At 41.2% G+C, this 24,208-nt stretch overlaps 1 protein-coding gene across 3 annotated transcripts in view; it reads right to left on the reverse strand.

Annotated features, from left to right (window-relative positions):
• Nucleotides 1-24,208, reverse strand: part of sema6bb (sema domain, transmembrane domain (TM), and cytoplasmic domain, (semaphorin) 6Bb) — a 541,651-nt gene that overhangs the window by 112,150 nt on the left and 405,293 nt on the right. For all 3 annotated transcript variants that reach the window (XM_057840421.1, XM_057840419.1, XM_057840420.1), the window contains 2 exons: nt 14,880-15,020; nt 11,684-11,761 (listed from right to left, as the gene is read on the reverse strand). In XM_057840421.1, the coding sequence (XP_057696404.1) occupies nt 11,684-11,761; nt 14,880-15,020 (219 nt within the window). The remainder of the gene's footprint in view (nt 1-11,683; nt 11,762-14,879; nt 15,021-24,208) is intronic.

Raw genomic sequence — 24,208 nt, forward strand, 5'->3', positions numbered from 1 at the left:
AGACACAAGATGGATATACACATTTAACATACGGTACATAAGTACTGTATTTGTTTATTATAACAATAAATCAACAAGATGGCCTTAACATTATTAACATTCTGTTAAAGCAATCCATGGATAGAAAGACTTGTAGTTCTTAAAAGATAAATGTTAGTACAAGTTATAGAAATTTTATATTAAAACCCCTCTTAATGTGTTCGTTTTAATAAAATTTGTAAAATTTTCAATCAAAAAATAAACTAGTAGCCCGCCATTGTTGATGTCAATAATTACACAATGCTCATGGGTGCTTAATCCCATAAAAATCAGTCACACCCAAGTGCCAGCAGAGGGCAACAAAACTCAAAAAAACACACGTAACAAGTTGGCATTGCACTGTGCTGTCATTTTAATCTGTTGGAGCGGGGCATGTGCGTTAATTGCGTCAAATATTTTAACGTGATTAATTAAAAAAATTAATTACTGCCCGTTAATGCGATAATTTTGACAGCCCTATTTAGAATCATTATTTGATGTCTAATATTTCGTTTAAAAAAACAAAAAACAAAAAAATATTCACTTGAATATATTAAACTTTTAAACAAATTACGTCACAATAAAAAAAATGGCGTCTGTAAAAAAGTCACGGATATCTACCTCATAACTATCGCTTAATTGTATTTTTTTTGTTACTGTCTCATTTTCTCTGATATGTTAGATGATAACTTATCGATCCAAACAAAAAAACAATTTGAAAAAAAAAAAAAAGTTTAAAGGGGTAATTATATAAAAAACGAAAATCTCGACCACTCCTTGATGTCTGCAATTTCTGCATCGCGACCCCTGTTATATTGCCATGTTTCACCCATAAAATCCCCCCAAAATCCAGCTATGAGCATTCACAACTGTGTCTTGACACTCGGTGATACATCCTACATGGAGTTTTTTTGATCGAAACAAGGTAAGTACGCGATAATATCTCGTTAAAGTCATGGCGTCTGTAATTCTTCTCTCGCGTGCTCTCGCCTACAGATAGGGTTTTAATATTTAACTTTTTTTTTTTTTTGGGGGGGAATTTTTTTTTTTAAATGCCCTCCAGTTTAGAATTTTTCTTCCCCCAGAAAATGGAGATTTTAAGCTTTCCAATGATGTATCACATGTGCATATCGGACAATTTTGAAATTTGGCCAAATTGGGGGTCTCACAACTGAACTTCAAGTCACTTGAGTGTTTTCCGCAATATATCAGTCGCACCAGAGTATAAGTCACAGTTTTGGGGGAAATTTACTTGATAAAATCCAACACATAGAACAGATATGTCATCTTGAAAGGCAATTTAATATAAAAATACAATAGAGAACAACATGCTGAATAAGTGTACAGTGTACAGTGCATGAACAACGAAATCCGAATATACTGTCGCTATGGCTAGGTCCTGGCTAAACTCCCAAATGATGATGCTGGACGTGCGTATAATTTGCTGACTTAATTTTGGCCTTCGTTATGACACCATCATTTGAAGAGCGAAACTAAAGATAGAAATAATACAAATCAATTTCGTCCTCGATACCAAACAGGTTCGCATCAACGTAAATAAATGATAATTAGCTGCTATTACAGCAATGACACAAACGGTTAGCATGCGTTCGCTAGCATTAGCACATCGTTCAAACAACCACACAACTGGCTCTAAGTGTCCGATCGCGGGTGGAAAACACACAACAACAACAGAAAAGATGATGCACGCAGGGGTTGCCTCTGTAGAGATATTTTACAAGCATAAACAATGAACGTAGATTCGCAGCTGTGTTTCTCTCTCTCGCCTACTCACTCAGACACTGCGTAGCTGTCCGCCTTCTTCTGCGTGTGAGCGCTCTTCTTCGCGTAAACAAGTGCGAGTGCGCCCCCACTTGGGGGTGAAAGCGCCACAAACTAAAAGCATGCATTTCAATATAAAAAAGTCAATAATACAATTGAACACACATTGCCAAAGGCAGAACGCGAACGTGGCCATAACTATTATGAGTTTTCCAGATAACTATAGCATTAAGAACATGCTAACAAGTTTACCAAACCATCAGTGTCACTCCAAAACGTCAAAATAACATGTGAAATGATATCATAATGTGCTAATAATTTCACACATAAGCAGAGGTTGCGCTAGACATTTTCGTTGTCTGTCATTTTGACTGACACGGTCATAAAAATCCGGTCATAATCTATTTTTACCCGTCACTTAAATTTTTAAAATGATAATGATGACATATTCAATAGTATTTAGTTTTCATTCATTTTTAATTAATATTGTAACACTTGCTTGGCGTCGAAAAATTAGACACGGAAGTCGTGGTATTTTTCTCCCTCTTTTTACTCTGCTTACCGCCAACACCAACAAAACAACAACTCCGCCCCCAAAGAAAAAGAGGCAACTATATAGACCCCAATCACCAACGTCACACAATGATCTTAATTGTGGTTGTCAGCCCAAAATCTTCTAAATATATATTAAATGCATCTTACCAGATATAAAATGACTACTACATAGTCTGTGGTGATCGTTTGGTACCCAGATTTCTTGTCGAATTACAGCAGTCCATCTCGCTCTCCTCTTCGCGTCTCTCAGAATACGGTAGAACTTCAAGTCTCTCCGTCTATCTTCTCTGTTACTGCAACCAACCTCCACACACGCCTTCACCATTTTGATTATTAATGTTAACGAGCAGAAAAACACGCCGTAATAGGAGGCATGTACGTAGCGGTAATGTGTAAACACAGCTGACACACAATATGGCGGCTCCAGTCAGGGGGGCGGAGTTGTGACGTCATGTGATTGGGGTCTATACATAGGCGGCAATCTAGTCCACCAATTGGATGACGCGCTGGCACACCGGGTGCACCAATAAGAACCTCGCGTTGATGTGTCAATCACGGTGCCGCCGCCAGACCCCGGTGACGCTACAATATTCTGACAGAATAGCCAACGACGTCATGCATTAAGAGAGACAATAGCTAATTAATATGCTCACTCGCCACCCTGTGGTCTGGGCTGTGAATTGCAACCGGTCAAAATGACAGACGGACTTCAGTTTTTTCTGTCACCGTTTTAAAAAACCGGTCAACGACGGAAAATATTCGGTTAACGCGACCCCTGCACATAAGTCACTCCTGAGTATAAGTCGCACCCCCAGCCAAACTATGAAAAAAACTGCGACTTATAGTCCGAAAAATACGGTAGGTAGATTACTTATCCTTAACTTCAGACGGCAAAAAAGCGCCCCTGCCCTGCTGTACATCAATGGCGAAAGCGTAGAGCAAGTGTTGTCCTTCAAATTCGTTGTGGTCCAGATTTCTGCTGACCTCCCCTGGGCAACCAACATTACCACAGTGGATAAGAAGCCGCAGCAAAGACTAAACTTTGTGATAGTGCTCAGGAAGGAGCAACTCAACACCAACCTGCTGGTGACCTTCTATCGGAGCTTGCTGACCTATAATGTGTCAGTGTGGCAGTTAAGCTGCACAGAAACAAACAGGATAAGACTACAAAGTGTGACCAAAACAGCACAATAGGTCATCGACTGCCCCCTTCCTCCCTTGTCCAACATCTCTATGCCAAGAAAGGGGAAGGAGCATCATAAAAGACCACACACCCTAGCTTCCACTTCTTCAAACTGTTGCCCTCTGGCAGATGCTACAGAGTCATACCAGCCAAAACAAACAGACTGAAAGACAGTTTCTTCCCAAGAGCTGTCAATATACTCAACTAAAGTTTGCACTGAAATGTCACTGTCGTTCCACTCCTAATGCCACAACATTGTCACAAGCATCTCACTAAGTAATACAACCCCTAGCAAAAAGTGTTAATAAATATCAGTCTTTGAACTTGAACTTTGAAAATGCTGGTTTCTTTCCACAGGAGTGCACTTTCACAAGGATGTTTATTTTTCAAAAGCTCACAGAGAAAACATTTACACATATTCTTTTGCCTATGTTTTAGAGTGTCTTATGCTGCAGGCATTTATTGTATAGACCCTACTCACGTGACGTCACAGCCACGCCCCCGCGCCATGATGTCCGCATACTCGCCATAGAAATGCATTAGCGCTTCGTAAATTCTTCCTATTATTGCACGTTTTACTGCTCGTCAACATTAATACTCAAAATGGTGAAGTCGTGTGTGGCGGTCGGTTGCAAAAACAGAGAAGATAGACGGAGAGACTTGAATTTTTACCGTATTCCGAGAGACACGAAGAGGAGGCCGCGATTGACTGCTGCAATTCGACGAGACAACTGGGCTCCAAACGACTACCACAGATTATGTAGTAGTCATTTTATATCTGGTAAGATGCATTTAATATATATTTAGAGGGTTTCGGGCTGACAACCACAATTAAGATCATTGCTAGGCTAATCGCCGAAAACATACACGTATGTATGTAGTTAGTGCTATCGCTAAACCATATAAACATTAAAAGCCCTAGCTCCATTGACAAATGACATGAAATACATTAGACTTGACAGTGGATGTTAGCAAGAACAAAAGATTTTCAATTGAAAATTTCGTAACTCACCTTCCGAGCACAAGATTCCTGCCGAATTTTCGTGTACGAGGACGTGTTTCACCTAACCAGCAACGTAGCATTTATAAGCCTCCAAGCTCTTAAAGTTTTTCAAACTTTCGTGAGAATAGGCTGATTTTGTGTGGGTATCAGATGTCAGGTGAAGCCAGCGGGTCGAAAAACATCGATTTAGGCATCAAATACGGATCTGGCGAATGGATAAACTGAAGCTTTTCCACGTAACGCCTTTTATGCAACGGATCCAATGAGTTTACAGCGTCAGATAACACCGGGGCTTCCATGAATTGCTCTATAACTTGCTCGACTAATAGAAAACAATGAGAATAGGTCTGAAAAAGAGGTACAATATGGCGGCCGGAAACAGTGACACGCCCATTTTGTGACGTAGGTGAGTAGGGTCTATTGCATTGTTTGTTTTAAGTGGTGTTTCTACAACCCGAGCAAAAAGTATGGAATCACCAGTCTCGGACCAGCACTCACTTAGACATTTGATCATGTAGAACAAACTCAGATAAAAAGCTTGAAAAAATAATGAATTAGTCCAAAAGTGCAACTCTCTAGCATTCAGAAACACTAAAATAAATGAATAAAAAACATTGTGGTGGTCAGTAAATGTTAATTTTATAGAGCAAGTGCAGGGAAATATATATGGAATCACTCCATTCTGAGGAAAAAAATATGAAATCATGAGAAACAAACAAAGAAATAACAACCAAAACACATCTCTAGTATTTAGTAGCACCACTTCAGGCTTTTATGACAGCTTGCAGTCTCTGAGGCATGGACTTGATGAGTATTCTTCATCAATTTGGTGCCAACTTTCTTTGATTGCAGTTGCCAGATCATCCTTGCAGGTCGGAGCCTTGCTGTGGACCATTTCCCCCCCCAATTTCCACCAGAGGTTTTCAATAGGGTTGAGATCTGGGCTATTTGCAGGCCATGACATTGACTGGATGACTCTTTAACAGTTTTAGCTCTGTGGCATGATGCATTGTCATCTTGGAAAATGATTTAATTATCCCCAAGCATATTTTCAATTAAAGGGATAAGAAAGCATTCTAAAATTTCAATGTAAACTTGAGCATTTATTGAATATTTAACCACAGCCATCTCCACAGTGCCTTTGCCTGACATGCAGCCCAATATCATTAAGGACTGAGGGAACTTTGACGTCTTCTTCAGCCATGTCATCTTTGTAAATCTCACTGGAACAGCACCAAACAAAAGTTCCAGCATCATCACCTTGTCCAATGCAGATTCTTGACTCTTGACACCTTGTCCAGTGTAGATTCTTGACTCTTGACAAGATTTCCCTGCACTTGCTCTGTAAAATGAACATTTACTGACCACCACAATGTTTTTATTAATTTCTTTTAGTGTTTCTGAATGCTAAAGACTTGCACTTTTGAACTAATTCATTATTTCTTCAAACTTTTTATCTGAGTTTGTTCTACATGATAAAATGTCTGAGTGAGTGCTCGTCCCAGACTGGTGATTCCATACTTTTTTCTAGGGGTTGTATGTTCCCAGACATCTGTCTCAATCTGGTTACTGCATAATCTTGGTACTGAATATCCAATATTTGAACACTTACATTACATCACTTTTGCACTATCAAGTTAGCCATCTGCTTCATAGTCCGAGTACTGTAAATTGTCATATACGAACTGTAATATTACTGTTACATCACCACTTGCTGCTAATCACTTATTCACTTTGTTCCCAATCTATGTACACTGTAATTTCTGTGTTTTTATTAGCCTTATTGTACTTTTTTTCAATGTCGTGCACATTGTGGCAACGCTTTAAAACTCGTACTCTGTACAATGACAATGAAGGCTTTCTATTCTTCTATTCCATTTGCTTCGCTCTCAACCCGCAAATAAAACAACAGAACTTCTGTTGATTGTCTGGATAGACAGACAGACTGATAGTCAATTCATAATGATAATAAAAATAGCAGAAAATAAAAAATACATTTTTGTATGGAAAAGCTACGCATCACGATGGATATGTGACGTGTATACTCCGAGGAAACAGCTTTTAGACAAGCTAAGGTCCGTAAGCACACTTTTTTTTTTAATTTAAATTTTTTATTTTATTTTAATGTTATGGTACTGCCAATTGTGCTGTGAATGTTAAACTAGCCAAGCCAGATTTTATACAGTGGTACCAGGGGTTGCGTTAACCGAATATTTTCCGTCGTTGACCGGTTTTTTAAAACGGTGACGGAAAAAACAAGTCCGTCCGTCATTTTGACAGGTTGCAATTCACACCCCAGACCACAGGGTGGCGAGTGAGCATATTAATTAGCTATTGTCTCTCGTTGGCTATTCTGTCAGAATATTGTAGCGTCACCGGGGTCTGGCGGCGGCACCGTGATTGACACATCAACACGAGGTTCTTATTGGTGCACCCGGTGTGCCAGCGCGTCATCCAATTGGTGGACTAGATTGCCGCCTGTGTATAGACCCCAATCACATGACGTCACAACTCCGCCCCCCTGACTGGAGCCGCCATATTGTGTGTCAGCTCGTCATGTTTACACATTACCGCTACGTACATGCCTCCTATTACGGCGTGTTTTTCTGCTCGTTAACATTAATAATCAAAATGGTGAAGGCGTGTGTGGCGGTTGGTTGCAGTAACAGAGAAGATAGCCGGAGAGACTTGAAGTTCTACCGTATTCTGAGAGACCCGAAGAGGAGAGCGAGATGGACTGCTGTAATTCGACAAGAAATCTGGGCACCAAACGATCACCACAGACTATGTAGTAGTCATTTTATATCTGGTAAGATGCATTTAATATATATTTAGAAGATTTTGGGCTGACAACCACAATTAAGATCATTGTGTGACGTTGGTGATTGGGGTCTTTATAGTTGCCTCTTTTTCTTTGGGGGCGGAGTTGTTGTTTTGTTGGTGTTGTTGGCGGTAAGCAGAGTAAAAAGAGGAAGAAAAATACCACGACTTCCGTGTCTAATTTTTCGCCGCCAAGCAAGCGTTACAATATTAATTCAAAATGAATGAAAACTAAATACTATTGAATATGTCATCATTATCATTTTAAAAATTTAAGTGACGGGTAAAAATAGATTATGACCGGATTTTTATGACCCTGTCAGTCAAAATGACAGACAACGAAAATGTCTAGCGCAACCTCTGAGTGGTACCTGTGCATACAAAGTTAATTCGCTCCAAGACCTTGTTTGTAAGTCGAAATGGTCGTATGTCGAGCAGTATTTGACCATAAGAATACATTATAATTCCATTAATTCGTTCCACAGCCCAAAAACCTACACTAAATCCTTAATAAATACAGCTGGTACTATTACAAATGGCAATTACACATACCAAAACATATAAATTATAAATAAAAATCGGAATAATAATTATAGAAAAAAGCTTCAAATCAAATTTTGCTGCTTTGAGTACTCTTTTAATGGCGTAATGCACGCATGCTATTTTTAGACCGTGACGTCGCATCGTAAAGCGGAAGTAAAGCCGAAGTGGGACATTATAGACCCGCCCTCGCATAGAAACAACGTAATTTGTGCTACTTTTCGCCGGTAATCTTTCAAAAACGAACATGCCGATAACACATTGCTTTTTTTGGAACTAGTAGAAACGACTCTAGACATTACGACACATAAAGGATGTTTTCTTCATACGTTTCCGGAAACCAAAAACTCGGGAGGAAAAAATGTGAAGACCGAATCAACTTGCGCGGACTTTAACACCAGCTCGGTGAAGCCATTCGCATTTCATATGCAGTAAACATTTTGTTGGGTTGGCATGGTCTTTCAGAGGACAAAGAGGTAAGCCATTTTTATATTTTTAACTTATTTCTTTTTAGGGTAACGTTGTGCCGTACTGCTTCTGTCTGACAATGAATGACCTGAAAAGAATTACAAAAGGTATCTGACTGCCACTGTTACCGTTTCTGTTATATAATATAATATAATATAATATAATATAATATAATATAATATAATATAATATAATATAATATAATATAATATAATATAATATAATATAATCAGGGGTGCACATAAGTGGTCCGCATGCGCGCATGCGTACCGGACGTAGACAAACGCGCTGGCCCTCAACGACTTCCATACGCTTTTGCGTACCGATGGCTGACCACCGTATTTGCGGCGGACACGAGAAAATAACTTCTCAAAATGTCAAAGAGGCAGGCCACACTGAGTAATTACTTCCGTGTTCCCCCACCCCCGTCAAAAGACAGACAGACGACAGAGACGTCACCGGAGCTACCGAAAAAAAGGACTTTTGCTGAAAAGTAGGAGGTACCATGCTAGAAGCAAATGATGCTCGCACGGAAATGCGGTACAAAATGTGCTGTGAGAATCCCAATGTCCCGATAAGAGCAGCGCATTTTATGTAGGGTCAAAGAATTTCAGCCATCCAAACTTTGAAAAGCACGAAAAAAAACAGAGAGCATGTGGCAATTAAGCAAACTATCGATGTCAAACAGGACCCTGCTCGTCCTATAGACAAGTGGCGGAATAAAGGTAATGAACAGCGACATGCACTGACAAACGTGTTTTTGCTCGCATTTTACAAAGCTAAACATGCACGTTCAATAAGGTCTTATGAGGAGGACCTCCCACTTTTAAAAAGGCTTGGAGTTAATGTGGGAGCCGCATAATGCCCTTTATTTTGAATTGGTGCTTTTCATTTCTTTACATTTCAAAGTAATGGCAATTTTGTTGTGCCAGTTGATGTTAATCAAGCATTAATTGTTAATATAATTAATTAAAGTTAATTGGCTCTAAGTAAAGCTTGTCATAAATTTATCGCATCAGGCGGGTCGGCTCTCAAGCTCAATGAGGACCAAGTCACATCTCCAGGTCCTCCTCTGAGAACCTGGGCAAAAAAATTATGTGCACCCCTGAATAGAATAGAATAGAATAGAATAGAATAGAATAGAATAGAATAGAATAGAATAGAATAGAATAGAATATATATCAACTTTAGTAAAGGGGAAGTGTAAATAAATAATAAAATTAAGATTTGTTATCAATGAAAAAATTAAAAGTGTTCGTTGGCTGTCACTGAGTAGCATTTGCAACGCTACACAAAGTTACTAAATTACCCCCAAGAACGGTCGTAGACGTAGGACAACAAGAGGATGAGAAAGACATGGCTGATGGTAAAGGATAGCTTGTTGAAACAGGAGAATTTCATTGTCAGTCGCGTCGATAAAAAAGCTAAGGCTATGCTTAGGTCGGCTCGTTTTTTTCGTCTTTTTCAGTCTTCGACACTCAAGCCATCTCTTTAACTGAACATTTTTATGTTCTCTCACATCTTTGCCAGTGAATTTGGCACCAGGCAGATCATTTTCGTTTTTGTCGTCAATTGGTAGGTTTAGCTCTGTAAACATCTCCTTCGTACACGATTTCCATTCATTTCCTATTAGGGACAAACGGTGACTTGTCCCTACTTTGCAACAGTAGCTAATGTCATGAATATTAATGGTAAATGGTAAACAGTGTTATACTTGTATGAACGGAAGTGACGTGTTGCTTACGGTACGCCATTAGATTGGCGGTGTAATGGTTTGTTTTGAAAGTGTTTGCATTCAGTTTTATTGATTTGGGTGCATACACTGCCCTCTAGTGGCAACAGTGAATATGACTTAACTCATTCAACATGGCTGAATCCAACTGCTCCATGTTAAAATCAACATAAGGTACGTTTTTGTTTGAGCTGATGTTTTTTTGTGCATTTGTAATTTGGTTTATACATCTATTTAGCTTTTGGGGGGAATATGTATTAGAACAATTTGTTAAGAGCATTGTACAAAAAAAGGTAGCATTTTATAGCATTTGAGCTAGCTGACTTTTGCTATGCAAGTTAGCCAATTTTCTTGTACTTATATCCTCATTTGTTTATTTTAATACCGTTTGAGGCTAAGCTCAGGTATTTAATTTTATTTTTAAATGAAAGTACAATTCTGCATAGTTTGAAGAAACACTCGGGAATTTTATTTTGTATACTCATTTTTTGAGGTGGGAATCTTTGGGCACCTCACGCTTCGATTACGATTCAGAGGCTCCGATTCGATTATTGATCGATTATTGATTAAGATGTTGTCTTGTTTTTTAAGAATGAAATCCAGCATCCACTGCGGCCCTATGTGGAATAGTTTGGACACCACTGAAATAGCCTATGTTTTTGTAAGCAGATTTTAGTGTAGTACCAAATTATGTCACAACATGTCTGCAGCGCTAAACCACAACAACACATTTAAAAATGTTAACATTATTGACTTTAAGCCTGAGAGGCTTTTTGTACAATTTTTTTAACTAATGTATGAAACATTAAAAGCAGCTAATAGCTTGGGTGGTGGTGGGGGGGTTTGGATCAATAATCGGTTTATTATCGAATCGTAGCCTCTGAATCGTAATTGAATCGTTAGATGCCCAAAGATTCCCACCTCTATTATTGATATGACTTTTTGACTCACTGGGAGTGAAGGAATTAACTTGTAAATTTTCTGCCATTAACTTTGAATCAATTTTGACAGGGAGTGGCTGGCAACGAATGATTGCCCAGCACTGGCAGGTGATAGATTATCGATAAACTCTCACCAATTAATAGCTTATTAATCAACTCTCACTTCAGAAACGTTCACTTCTCCCAAAATGTATTATTGACTTCTATTACTGTCAATGGCAGCCAACGAGTGAACTCAAAAACGCAATTTAGAAGAGAAAAAAAAGTTTTCAAGATAGAAAGTAAAAATTAAGAAATTATGTGGTTGCATAAATGTGCACACCCACTTAAACAGTGGATATTTTAGAATTACAACCGAAAAATTCCAACCTGATGAAAATCGTTTCAATTACTTTGCTTTAATCTGTTGAGCCCGGTCTTCTCATGGGGGTGTGTAGACTTTTTATATCCACTATATAAGCCTGTGGGTATTGTTACAAGCTCTTATTGATGTGTTACTGCTCAGTGCGTGTAAAAGCAGCAGCTGTTTGAAGCTTTATAATAGCTGTAAAATCTCTGCTAATTATGTCAACTCGTCTATGGTGTTTCATATAATGTGTTAGCATAAAGCTAAGTGTGATTTCTCCCGGGAGTCGTGCTACCTGGTTCCAGGGCGCAGAAAAGAGCAGGTGCTTCCTCGGGTCCAACCGCAATACGGGTCCCTGGAGGCGATGCAGTTTCTGCAAAGGAAAACGTGACATTCCAAATTAGATTGCAATAACAGACCTGTGCCTCTTTTAGTGTCATTATCCTTTTCCAAGCATGAAATGAATTTAGGGATTGATTTCCTGCTTGCAGGAGAATTTTCAAAGGGCTTTGCAGATGTGTGAATTTCACATATTAATAATGCAGTCATGAGCATACAAGAAATATATTACAATGTGTTGGGTGGTAGTTTTTTTTTGTATGGGTCTTTTATTATACAGTGCCATTTGGACGTAACAGAGTGGACAGTAACAGAGGGGACATTTGTGATAAAGTTAGCCCTGAGCCCAGCTTTATTAGCATAATAGCTATTACTTGATAATAGCTAACATGACCTTGGATACTTGATGAGAAATCTATAATTTTACGGGGGAAAAAAAGCCTTTTAAAACGATGTAATCAATTTCTTTGATATATAGCTTTAACAGAGTGGACACTTTATGATCAACGACACTGTACGTACTTTACAAAACTACAAAATCAGGTTTTTTTATTTTACATAAAATAAAATTGCTTACAACAGTTGAATTTCCCCCACAGGTGTGATGTTATCGGAGAGAAGATAATAAATAGGGAATTTTCTTAAAGGGACACTAACACAATTTAACAGAGTGGATAGTGACACTGGGGATGAACAGAAAACCTTTTAAATTAATTAAATAATAATTAAAACCAAAACAAAACATGATTTAAAGAAAGTTCATCCATGACAATAAAAGCATAACAATTATTTTAGATTTTTTTCCCCCTACTAATGAGTTATTTTATAGACAGAATTTGAATGAAACACCCTGGGGATATAGCAAAATTCCATAACAACCTTTTACGTGAAGTCAATTAAATTGAAAAAAATTGAATTGAGGAGCCTGCACTTTTGACTTTATAATAGATTAATTAAATTAATAATTAATAACAAGTAATAATACATTTTTTAAAAAGTTGAGTATTTTCCCAACTTTAGTGAAAATACAGCAGAATTTACACTGGGGACACAAATAGCACCCTATACAAAATGACCCAGTTCAAAGGTAAATGTGACTCAAAAAAATAATTGTGTATTTTATTTGATCTAAAACTGCATTTAAAGCAGGGTTTCACCATGTAGAACCTAAAAAAAAATCCCATATTAAATAAATAAATAAATAAAATAAAATAAAATAAATAAATAAATCATATCATTAGCCTCATAGCACAATTGGTCAAGTAATTTTTGGGGCCAAATTGTGATATATACCTAACTTTATGCTCCTGTCAACTCTGCCTAATTCTGCCTTTATGCTTTTATCCTTGGCCAATCAACACTTTTCAGAAACCAAAACGGTATCAGTAAAATGACAATTTGTTTTCAAACAAATGTTTTTTCTTGTTTTCCAAAAACAGTGAAGTAGGATTTAGGCAAATATGCGATGAGGCTAACGTTATACAGTGGTACCTCTACATACAAATTTAATTCGTTCCAGGACCTGGTAGACATATTTCGGTCCTATTGTTGAGGCAGTTCACTGACGTGCACGCCATGCTCATATTTTTCGATCATTTCCATCTTAATTTCAAAGGGCACCTTTTTCACCACTTGCGCTAACCTTCTTGGGACCTATGGTGATTTCTCTCACAAGAAATCCGCCGTGCCTCAGTCTTATGGGAAAAAAACGAAATTGCAACGTTGCTGTAAATCATCGAATTTCGAGCAGGTCGTCATATGTCGAGACAAAGGACGATTCAAATTTTACGTCGGATGTCAAAAGGATTGTATGTCGATGCATTCGTATGTTTAGGTACGACTGTACTTCTATTTGTACCGACAAAACTAATATTTCTGATTGTAATATGTGACCATTTATGTTATTTTGAATAATCATCAGTCATTGTAAATCTTCCATTCTGTAATTACTAATAATACTGATGATTGGTTTTAGTTTATCGAAAAGTTTCTACTAAAGATGTCCCGATCGATCGGCATCCCGATCCATCGGGTCCGATCACGTCATTTTCAAAGTATCGGAATCGGCAAAAAAATATCGGACATGCCTTTTTTTACTATATATATATATATATATATATATATATATATTTTTTTTTTTTTTTTAAATTAAATCGTTTTCTAATTGCATTTAATGTTACAGACAAAATGTCTTACACTCATCCAGAGTCTTTAGTTTTGGCTTAAAGTACGGCTGTCAAATTTATTGCGTTAATGGCGGTAATTAATTTTTAAAAAATTAATCACGTTAAAATATTTAACGCAATTAATGCATGCGCTGCACGACCCACTCACGCATTGTCGCGCTCAATCTTTAATGGTGCCGTTTTACCTATATAGAGAGCTAAAAGGCAGCGTAAAATGAGTAGAGTGAATTTTAGCATCCTTTGGAGCCTTTTTTTAATTGGCTAAAGCCTTGCAATCCCTCTCCCTACCATTAGAAATATCGTGGGAAGCAAGGTGAAGCAAGGCAGTAATTGATCTTTTTCCTAACACCCTATGTTATTTCCCAACGCAGAGAAGATGTATCAATTGGTAGCACTACGCACAGTCATGGTTCCACTTCCCATCATGCATTTGGGCATGGCTGCAGTATCATTTACTGAAAGCTCAACAAATACACTAGATGGCAATATTTAGTCACATTTGTCCTTTAAGAATTACAAGTCTTTCTATCCGTGGATCCCTCTCACAGACAGAATGTTAATGTAGATGCCATCTTGAGGATTTATTGTCATAATAAACAAATACAGTACTTATTGAATGTATATATTCGTCCGAGTTTTATTCATTTTTTTCTTAATGCATTGCCAAAATGTATATGATCGGGAAAAGTTATCGGGAATGATTGGAATTGAATCGGGAGCAAAAAAAAGCAATCGGATCGGGAAATATCGGGATCGGCAGATACTCAAACTAAAACGATTGGTAGCAAAAAAACATGATCGGAACAACCCTAATTATAGTAGAAACAAAGATGTCTCTCAATTGTAAATGAATTCGAAATTAAATTGTGCGCATGTGTGTGGATGCATGCAACAAGCAAGTGTATCAAAGTGTATGCGTGTTAGGTTTCATGTATGTGTGTTAAAAAAAAAAAATGTTGGCCTCACTTTATGCATCGCGAGTAGAGCTGGCAGCGAGCCACAGGTACTCGCACCACACAGGAGGGGAAGGCCAGAATGAGCGTGTGACTAGCTCGATCCAGAGTCAGAGACAACAGCTGCCTGGCCTGTGGAGAGTCACCGGCGCACCTGCAACAATAATACGCACACCGCAAATGCATGAGGTCATCGCCAAGCTTTCAGCAAGGGGAAAAAAAAAATTATTGCCAGTGAGTCAATTGTGAAAACAAAAAAAGCCGCTAAATGCCAAGAGGACCAACAAGGGCTCATCTGTATTGTTGCGTGATGCTGTTTTGCTGGGCAGTTACACAATATAAATGCTTAGTTTCATTTCAAAGTGCCGACGCGAGATCCCCGAAGTAATGCATTAGCCGGCAGTTTGCATATGATTTGTGTCCTTTTATCCTGCTCAGGTTTACCTAACAGTGGTGCTATCTTGACACGCGTGTTGAATGTATTCTCTACTTAACCCTTTCATGCACAAATTGTGATTTATTATTATTTTTCTTAAATGTTTTTATTAGATCTTATTGGGCAATGGTCTCAAACGTGCAGCCTGGGGGCCATTTGCAGCCCATGGGACAGTATTTCGTGGCCCTCAGTTCAGAGTCAGACCAGATGGGTTTTTTTGGTGTGGCATCGCATCGCCCGCCCTATGCTAGTCGCTAAATCCTGTTTTGTGTCCACACAGACTTTTAGGTTGCCAAGAATTGAAGTCCAAGTACCCCAAGCAACTTCCCATTTACGTAACGTAAATATGAATAATATAACTACTTTAATCGAAAAAATGTACTACCGTACTTTTCGGACTATAAGGCGCACCTGACTATAAGCTGCCACCCACCAAATTTGATACAAAAACGGCATTTGTTGGTAGGTAAGCCGCACTGGACTATAAGCTGCAGCTGTACTCACTGTATTATTGGATTTTTTATTTACACCATAAGATATCAATTGGTAACAATGTATTTGACAGCGGCATCATACAACTGTGATATTACCAAATGAACCCTCATTAACGCTTCATTGCTTCAAGAAGCTTCATTTGGCCATCACCGCTCCCTTTGGGGAGACAGTCAACCTCTGCTGTCAACAGTTGTCGTCCAACATGCCTCCTAGCATGCATTGCAGCCCACCACATGTAAATAACAATCAAAATTCATGTTTTGTGCTATTGTATCTTCAGTTTCTGTTCCAGTTGTTTAATTAATTGCTAGTCATGGTATTTTGTACCACTTTATTTGACAGTGGCGCCATAAGACTATCATTCGACAATAATAATTATGACATGACACTGTTATGAGTATTAGTGAATGCTTATAACAGATGTCATTTAGTGTTATCCGGCAAATTATCTCGCTTTTGAATGGATGTAAAAGAACCAAAATGGACATAAATGGAGTTAGTGACATAATTTGCTGGATGACACCTAATGATATCTGTCATAAGCATTCTTTAATGTCCATTACAGTGTCATGTCATAATTATGACGGTCTTATGATGCCGCTGTCAAATAAAGTGTTACCTATTAACAGGGGTGAAAGTGGTTAGAATTTCTTGCCAGAACTCCACGACGTGAAAGTTGCCACGTAGCCAAAAATATTTTTAAAAAATTATTTATTTTTTTTGGGTGGGGAGGGGGTCAAAACTACTGAAATGTAAAGATTGGTCAGTTATTTCTATAACACATACAAAAACTGATTTTCATTCAAAATTGTATTTTTTTTTCAATGATTTGCAAAATAAAAGTTAATAAAAACAGCAACAACCCCAACCTCTATCACCTAATTTTTATTTTCCCTCATTTCCTCACATACTAAATGCCAAATTTTAACTACTTGAGAGCATAAGATGTATATTAAAATTGAAGTTAATGTAAACATTTACTTTTTGCTGTGTTTTTAATAATAAAGATATCCTGTAAGTCAGGGGTCCCCAACCTTTTTTTGCACCACGGACCGGTGTTATTTGGGTCTTTTTTTCACGGACCAGTGTTCTGACAAATTTTACAACCCATCAAAAATTGCTACGATGCGGTTCTGCGCATGCGCGTAACATTAAACATAGCTGCAAAATGCGCAAATGCAGCGATTCCAAAGTAAACACTACAAACTTTCTTGAAAGAAAGGAATATTAACTTACATTTGATCATGGAATGACTTTGTCATGATTAGCCAGGTGTGTGTTGGAACCAAAATGCAGATTCGGCGACAAGCTTGACAGTTTGGCCAGGAGGCCGTTTATTGCAATCAACAGCAGAGTGTAAAAACAGCAAAAAGAGGCAGACCGGATTACTGAAGTCAGGCGTGGTTGCGTGGCCGTCAACAAGAGCAGGCAGGGTTACATATGAAGGAGGTCTCAGGACGTGAAGATTTGTGCTGGAACGATCAGACAGTGAAGTGATGTGAGCCTGCCACTTAAATACTCCCCTAACGATGATCAGTAGCAGCTGTGCCAAGCCGAGAGGCGGGAAAAGGCAGGTGAGTGAACCAGAGAGGCAGGGAACATGACAGGGCCCCCCCTCAACGGCCGGCACCCGACGGCCCAGGCGCCTCAGGATGGGCAGCATGGAAGGCACGGATGAGGGCGGGATCCACGATGAACCGGGAGGGAATCCAGGAACGCTCCTCAGGGCCATACCCCTCCCAGTCAACCAGATACTGGAAACCCCGGCCGCGACGCCGCACCGCCAGGAGCCGCCGGACAGAATAGACCAGCCCGCCATCCACAAACCGGGCGGGCGGCGGGGGTCTGGCCGGAGGGACAAGACGACTTGCACGGGCAGGTTTCAGCTGACTGACATGAAAAGTGGGATGGACTCTCATGGACTGGGGTAACTGCAGGCGCACGGAGACTGGATTAATAACTTTAGAGACCGGAAAGGGACCCACAAACCTGGGAGCAAGCTTCCTCGACTGGACCTTCAAAGGCAGATGTCGTGTAGACAGCCAGACCCGGTTACCCGCAGCGTATGTCGGGGCAGCAGACCTCTTGCGATCCGCAGTGGTCTTGTAGATGGCCGAACGACGGAGCAAAATGCGTCGAGCTCGTTCCCAGGTCCGACGGCATCTACGGATCAAGGCGAGAGCTGAAGGAACTGGAGAGTTGTTATCGAGTGCAGGAAAGAGTGAGGGCTGGAAGCCATGAACAACATGGAAGGGTGAGAAGCCTGTTGCTGATGATGGAAGAGTGTTATGTGCCACCTCCAGCCACATCAGCTTCTCGCTCCACGTGGAGGGGTCCTGGGACGCCAGGCAGCGAAGACCAGTCTCGAGAATTTGGTTCAGCCTTTCCGCTTGACCGTTGGACTGGGGGTGGAACCCAGATGAAAGACTGACGGTTGCCCCTATCATCTTGCAGAAGGCTTTCCAGAAAGCCGAAACGAACTGTGGTCCCCTATCAGAAACCACATCCGTGGGGAAGCCATGCACGCGAAAGATGTTGTACATCAGTACTTGCGCCAGTGCCTTGGCAGACGGTAATTTTGGTAATGGGATGAAATGTGCCATCTTGGAGAATCTGTCTACTACTGTGAGAACAACGGTGTTGCCAGAGGATGGGGGTAAACCAGTTACAAAGTCCATACATATGTGTGACCAGGGTTTGGATGGTATAGGTAAGGGATGGAGCTCACCAACTGGTCTGCGCATAGATGGCTTGCAAGAGGCACATACTGAACAGGCGTTGACATATTCGGTCACATCGTTGCGCATGGCTTTCCACCAGAACCTCTGAGATATGACAAAAGTTGTTTTGGTGATACCCGGATGACAGGAGGTCTTGAGAGTGTGGGCCCAGTGGATAACCTCACCGCGAAGATCAGGCACCACGTATAGTTTTTCCTTGGGGCACTCTGATGGAATCTCTGTGGACTCAAGAGCAGATTTTACTTTGCCTTCAATATCCCATGACAGCACGGATAAGAAACAGGATTCAGGCACGATTGGCATCGGTTCAGAGGGGTCTTTCCTTGAATCGAATATCCTGGATAATGCGTCTGGTTTCGTGTTCTTGGACCCTGGTCGATATGAGATATGGAATTGGAACCGGTTAAAGAACAGAGACCAACGGGCCTGGCGTGAATTCAGGCGTTTAGCAGTCTTGAGGTATGACAGGTTCTTGTGGTCAGTCCAGATCAAAAAGGGCTGTGACGCACCTTCAAGCCAGTGCCGCCATTCTTCTATGGCTAGTTTAATTGCTAATAGTTCTCTGTCACCAACATCATAATTTTTCTCCGTCTCTGACAATTTTTTCGACATGAAGTAGCAGGGGTGAAGTTTACCGTCCATGGGATTTCTCTGGGAGAGCACAGCTCCGACTCCCACATCCGAGGCATCCACTTCCAGAATGAATTGGTGAGCCGGGTCTGGCAAGGAGAGAATGGGGGCAGAGGTGAAGCGGTTCTTCAGCAGATCAAATGCCTTCTGGCATGGCTCTGTCCACTGGAAGCGTCTATGGGTGGAAGTGAGAGAATGCAGGGGTGAGGCAATGGTACTATAATTCTTAATGAATTTTCTGTAAAAATTAGCAAAACCCAGGAATCGCTGTAGCTCTTTTAGGTTCTTTGGTACGGGCCAGTTCCGGACAGCCGAAATCTTTTCAGGATCCATCTTGACCTTACCCTCGGCGAGAATGTACCCGAGAAATGGAACGGAGGATTTATGGAAATCGCATTTTTCAGCTTTGACATACAGCTGGTTCTGCAGCAGTCGCTGAAGTACTGCCCGTACATGCTGCTGGTGTGATTCCTGGTCGTGGGAGAAAATCAAGATATCGTCAAGATACACAAATACATTCTTATTCAGCAGGTCACCAAGAACATTGTTTACAAGGTTCTGGAATATGGAGGGTGCGTTGGTGAGTCCAAATGGCATGACGAGATATTCATAATGTCCTGAAGGGGTGTTGAAGGCTGTCTTCCACTCGTCTCCTTGCCGTATGCGCACCAAATGGTACGCATTGCGCAGGTCCAGTTTTGTGAAGACTTTAGCACCTTCCAATAACTCAAAGGCAGACGATATTAGCGGGAGAGGATAACGATTCTTGACTGTGATTTGATTTAGGCCTCTATAGTCAATGCATGGTCTTAGTGTCTTGTCTTTCTTCTCTACAAAAAAGAAACCGGCCCCAGCCGGGGAAGAGGAATGACGGATCAGGCCCGCGGCCAGGGATTCCTGGATGTACGATTCCATGGCCTTACGTTCGGGTGCAGACAAGGAATAGAGCTTGCCTCGTGGTGGGGTGGTACCTGGCAAAAGTTCTATAGCACAATTTATTTCTCTGAAGGGGGGAAGCGAAGTAGCTTTGCTTTTACTGAAGACTTCCGAGAGGTCATGATAACAACTTGGAACATTGGTGAGATCAGAAGGAGGGACCAAGGTTAGAGGAAGTCGCGGAAAACACAAGTCCATGCAGTCTTTTCCCCACTTTATTATATTGCCAGTGTTCCAGTCTAATTGTGGGTTGTGTTGCTTTAACCACGGTAGACCAAGGATTAGCTCATGGGGCATGTGATCAAAGACATGAAGGCAAAGATTCTCAGAATGGGTGTCTGTAAACGTCACACAAACCGATTGAGTCCGATGGGTGACTGATCCAAGGGGGGTGCCATCGACAGCCTTGACCGCCAGGGGGCTAATCAGACGAACCAGGCAGGGTGACAGACGCCTAGCAAGACGGAGGTTTATCATGTTAGCTTCTGAACCCGAGTCAATGAAAGCTGAAACTGTGACATGACAATGGGGTGAAGACAAGATAACGGAGGGAGTGACGCTCCCTGGATTACTGATGATATTCAGGCTCACCTGGGCTGATGCATTTGCTGGGTATAATGCGGCCTTGACTTGACATTTGTTGACTACGTGGCCAGGTTGTCCGCAGTAAAAACATAGTCTATCTCTTGCTCTGCGGTGACGTTCCTCTGGGGTGAGACGGGTACGACCCAGCTGCATTGGCTCCTCCGGCGTTGGTTCTCGAGGCGGAAGGGGTTGAGGAGAGAGCTGTTGAGGTCGCGGCAGGTAAGAGTTGGTGTTCCCATGATTGTGGTGAGAAGGTTGCCGTGGCAGACGTCGTCCTTCCTGGTCCCGCTCGGCAAGGCGTCGGTCAATCTGCATGGCCAGTGCAATGAGGGAGTCCAGGTCGGCAGGAATGTCGATGGCTACCATGGCCAGCTTGATGGGGTCAGACAGAGCTTGGAAGAATGCATCAGTCAATGCGGATGGGTTCCAATCGCTGTCGGCCGCCAGCGTACGGAATTCAATGGCGAAGTCAGCTACTCGGCGTTTCCCCTGTCGCATGTTCATTAGGGCTAATGACGCCTCTCTTCCTGGCGGTTTGCTTTGAAAAACCTGTTTCAAGGAGCTGGTGAAAGTCTGATAAGATGAGCATACAGGCGAATTACGGCTCCACTCAGCGGTGGCCCAAGCTGCGGCTTTCCCTGAGAGATGGGAAATGGCATACGCCACCTTGGAACGCTCAGTCAGGAAGGCAGAGGCTTGTAATTCAAAGTGGAGCTCACATTGTGTTAAGAAGGTGCGGACGTCTCCCGTGTCACCTGAAAAGCGCTCCGGACGGGACAGCTGTAAGTTTGCCTGTGTGATTGGAGCCCCCGATGGTCCCTCGGAGAGCAGGTTGGGTTGGTCCATACGAGCAGCGGTCGGCCCGACTGATTGGGCTGTGGGTTGGAGTTGAAGAGCGATGTTTCCAAGCTGGGAGTTCAAGCTCTGTATCATGGACTCTTGTCGATCAGTTATCTCTTTCAGAAATACATGGAGGGAGGAAAGCCGTTCCTCTTGCTGCAGGAGTCGCTGTTCTTGGGCTCTGAGGGCGACGTGATACAGAACCGGATCTGCAGGCTCCATGTTCTGGTCTGATCGTTCTGTCATGATTAGCCAGGTGTGTGTTGGAACCAAAATGCAGATTCGGCGACAAGCTTGACAGTTTGGCCAGGAGGCCGTTTATTGCAATCAACAGCAGAGTGTAAAAACAGCAAAAAGAGGCAGACCGGATTACTGAAGTCAGGCGTGGTTGCGTGGCCGTCAACAAGAGCAGGCAGGGTTACATATGAAGGAGGTCTCAGGACGTGAAGATTTGTGCTGGAACGATCAGACAGTGAAGTGATGTGAGCCTGCCACTTAAATACTCCCCTAACGATGATCAGTAGCAGCTGTGCCAAGCCGAGAGGCGGGAAAAGGCAGGTGAGTGAACCAGAGAGGCAGGGAACATGACAGACTTGTAGAAAAGTTCTCAGATTCATCCTGCCATGTAAGCGGCATACAACAGCTGCACACCGCGCTCACCATTAACGACTTCGCCTTGTCGTTAAACATTAATTAAGAAGCCCGCTTCACAAAGATACGATGTTGGAAATTGTAGCAGGGTTTTCAATGATCTTGTTGCGATGTTAGGATATTCCAGAATGACTTTAATCCAGAACCTCGGTAGAGTTGTTGTCTTGAATGTACGTTTAATAAGGTCCCCGTCATTTGCGATCTCTGTTTATTCACAAACGGGTCACGAATCCACTCCTTCGCAGTTCGTAGGTCTTCGAGGGTGTAGGCTCGTCAGGTGCCCTTTTCGCCGTAAAAATATCTCCAAAGACGTCTGTTTTCCAGTTATCTCCGCTCGTGTGGGGGCTAATTATTTCCGGGAACAAATGTGCTGCGCCCGCGGCCTAATACATTTTTATTGAGGACAAGCGCACATAGATATATTATATACACAAACAAGATGTACTGCTAGCAGTCCAATCAATGGACTTCTATGACACCATTGTAATCTATCCCATAGTATTATATCTAGAATAGACAGAGATATTTGTGTGTTAAGCAGGGGCACAGGGTTAATTCGGCGAGAATGCGGTCGTTATTAAATTATTATTCCTGTGCGGCCCGGTAGCAAATGCGCCACGGACCGGTACCGGTCCGCGGCCCGGCAAATGGGGATCCCTGCTGTAAGTAACAAAAATTCAGGAAAATTGTTAGGTTTTGTGTTGGTTTTCTCCTTGTGTGACTTGTCTCTGTGATTGCCCATTGATTTCACCTGTTGTGCCTTCTCCTAGTGTCCTGCAATCTGCATCCTAGTGTGTTACCCAGCTGTTCCTCGTTGTCTCGTTACCCTTTGTCTATGTGTGTATATAAGCTCCCAGTTTCTTTTCAGTCCTTGTTGCGTCATTGTCAAAGTCTGTTCTGCTCAGCATTCTCGCATCTCTCCAAGCCCTCGTGTTCCCCTCAGTAAGTTTTGATACCTAACCTTTTGTTGGTAGCCTGAGTTTTGTTTGCCGCTATGTTTTTGGGAATCTCGTCATTATTTGTTGATACTTTGTTTTTTTGCCTGCCATAATTAAATCATTTTGCACCATCAATCTGCCTCGTCTCCTTTCCCTGCATTTGGGTCCACACAACCTGCCTTCCCGTTCCCTGACAAAAATAGGTACAAATGACTTGTATTATGCAGAGTGAAATGGAATATATTTTGAAGGTCGTGCAAACATTAACTTTTTTAAATCATAAGGAAATGAATAAGTAGCCTAACATAAATGAACAAATATAAGTCCAAAGTGCACATTGACAGTTAAGATGTTCCGAACCTCCCCATCAGAGCAAATAAAACTAAATATGATAAATATGCCTCCTTAACTCTTGCCTTACTATTAAATTGATCCATTTTCTGTTGCATTGCCCTTTTTTGTTGCATCAATTCAACTTTTTTTTTTTTTTTTTTTTTTTTGCTGTGTCAGAAAAAAATGCACATTTGAACCAATCAGAGCTAACTATCTCTGGTGATCACATTTCAGTATGTCAGCCAATTGAACGGATAAAGGAGTCCAGGCATTTTGCTATGCTGCATTCACACACATTGACGTGACTCGTCATCGTCAGACTCAGACAACTGCAGCGGCTGGGGAAACCACTATGCTGTCCGTGGAATAAAACAAATAATAAATATAGGTGGAAACGGATTACGCTACACAAGCCCTTTATTGTGCTTGTTGTTAACACTTGTGTATGTAAATCGGATGTTGGTAGATGGTTGGTTGCTTTCTTCTTGGAAATAAAATGCATGTGTGGCAGCTTTATAATAATAATTATTTTTTTTACATAGCGTTTTGACAGTTGCCGTCATATTTTCGGAATCAAAGCACCGTATACCGGAACTGTGTTCCGGCCCTGAATCTTATACCAGAACTGCGTTCCTGACCGTTCTGGCCCACTTTCAACACTGCTTATTAACCCAAATTATTAAATAAATCAATAAATATGCCGCAAAGGACTATGAGCCGCAGAATTCTAAAAGAAGGAAAAAAGTAGCGGCTTATA

Source organism: Corythoichthys intestinalis, chromosome 7, assembly GCF_030265065.1.
Source record: "Corythoichthys intestinalis isolate RoL2023-P3 chromosome 7, ASM3026506v1, whole genome shotgun sequence".
Classification (NCBI taxonomy): Eukaryota; Metazoa; Chordata; class Actinopteri; order Syngnathiformes; family Syngnathidae; genus Corythoichthys; species Corythoichthys intestinalis.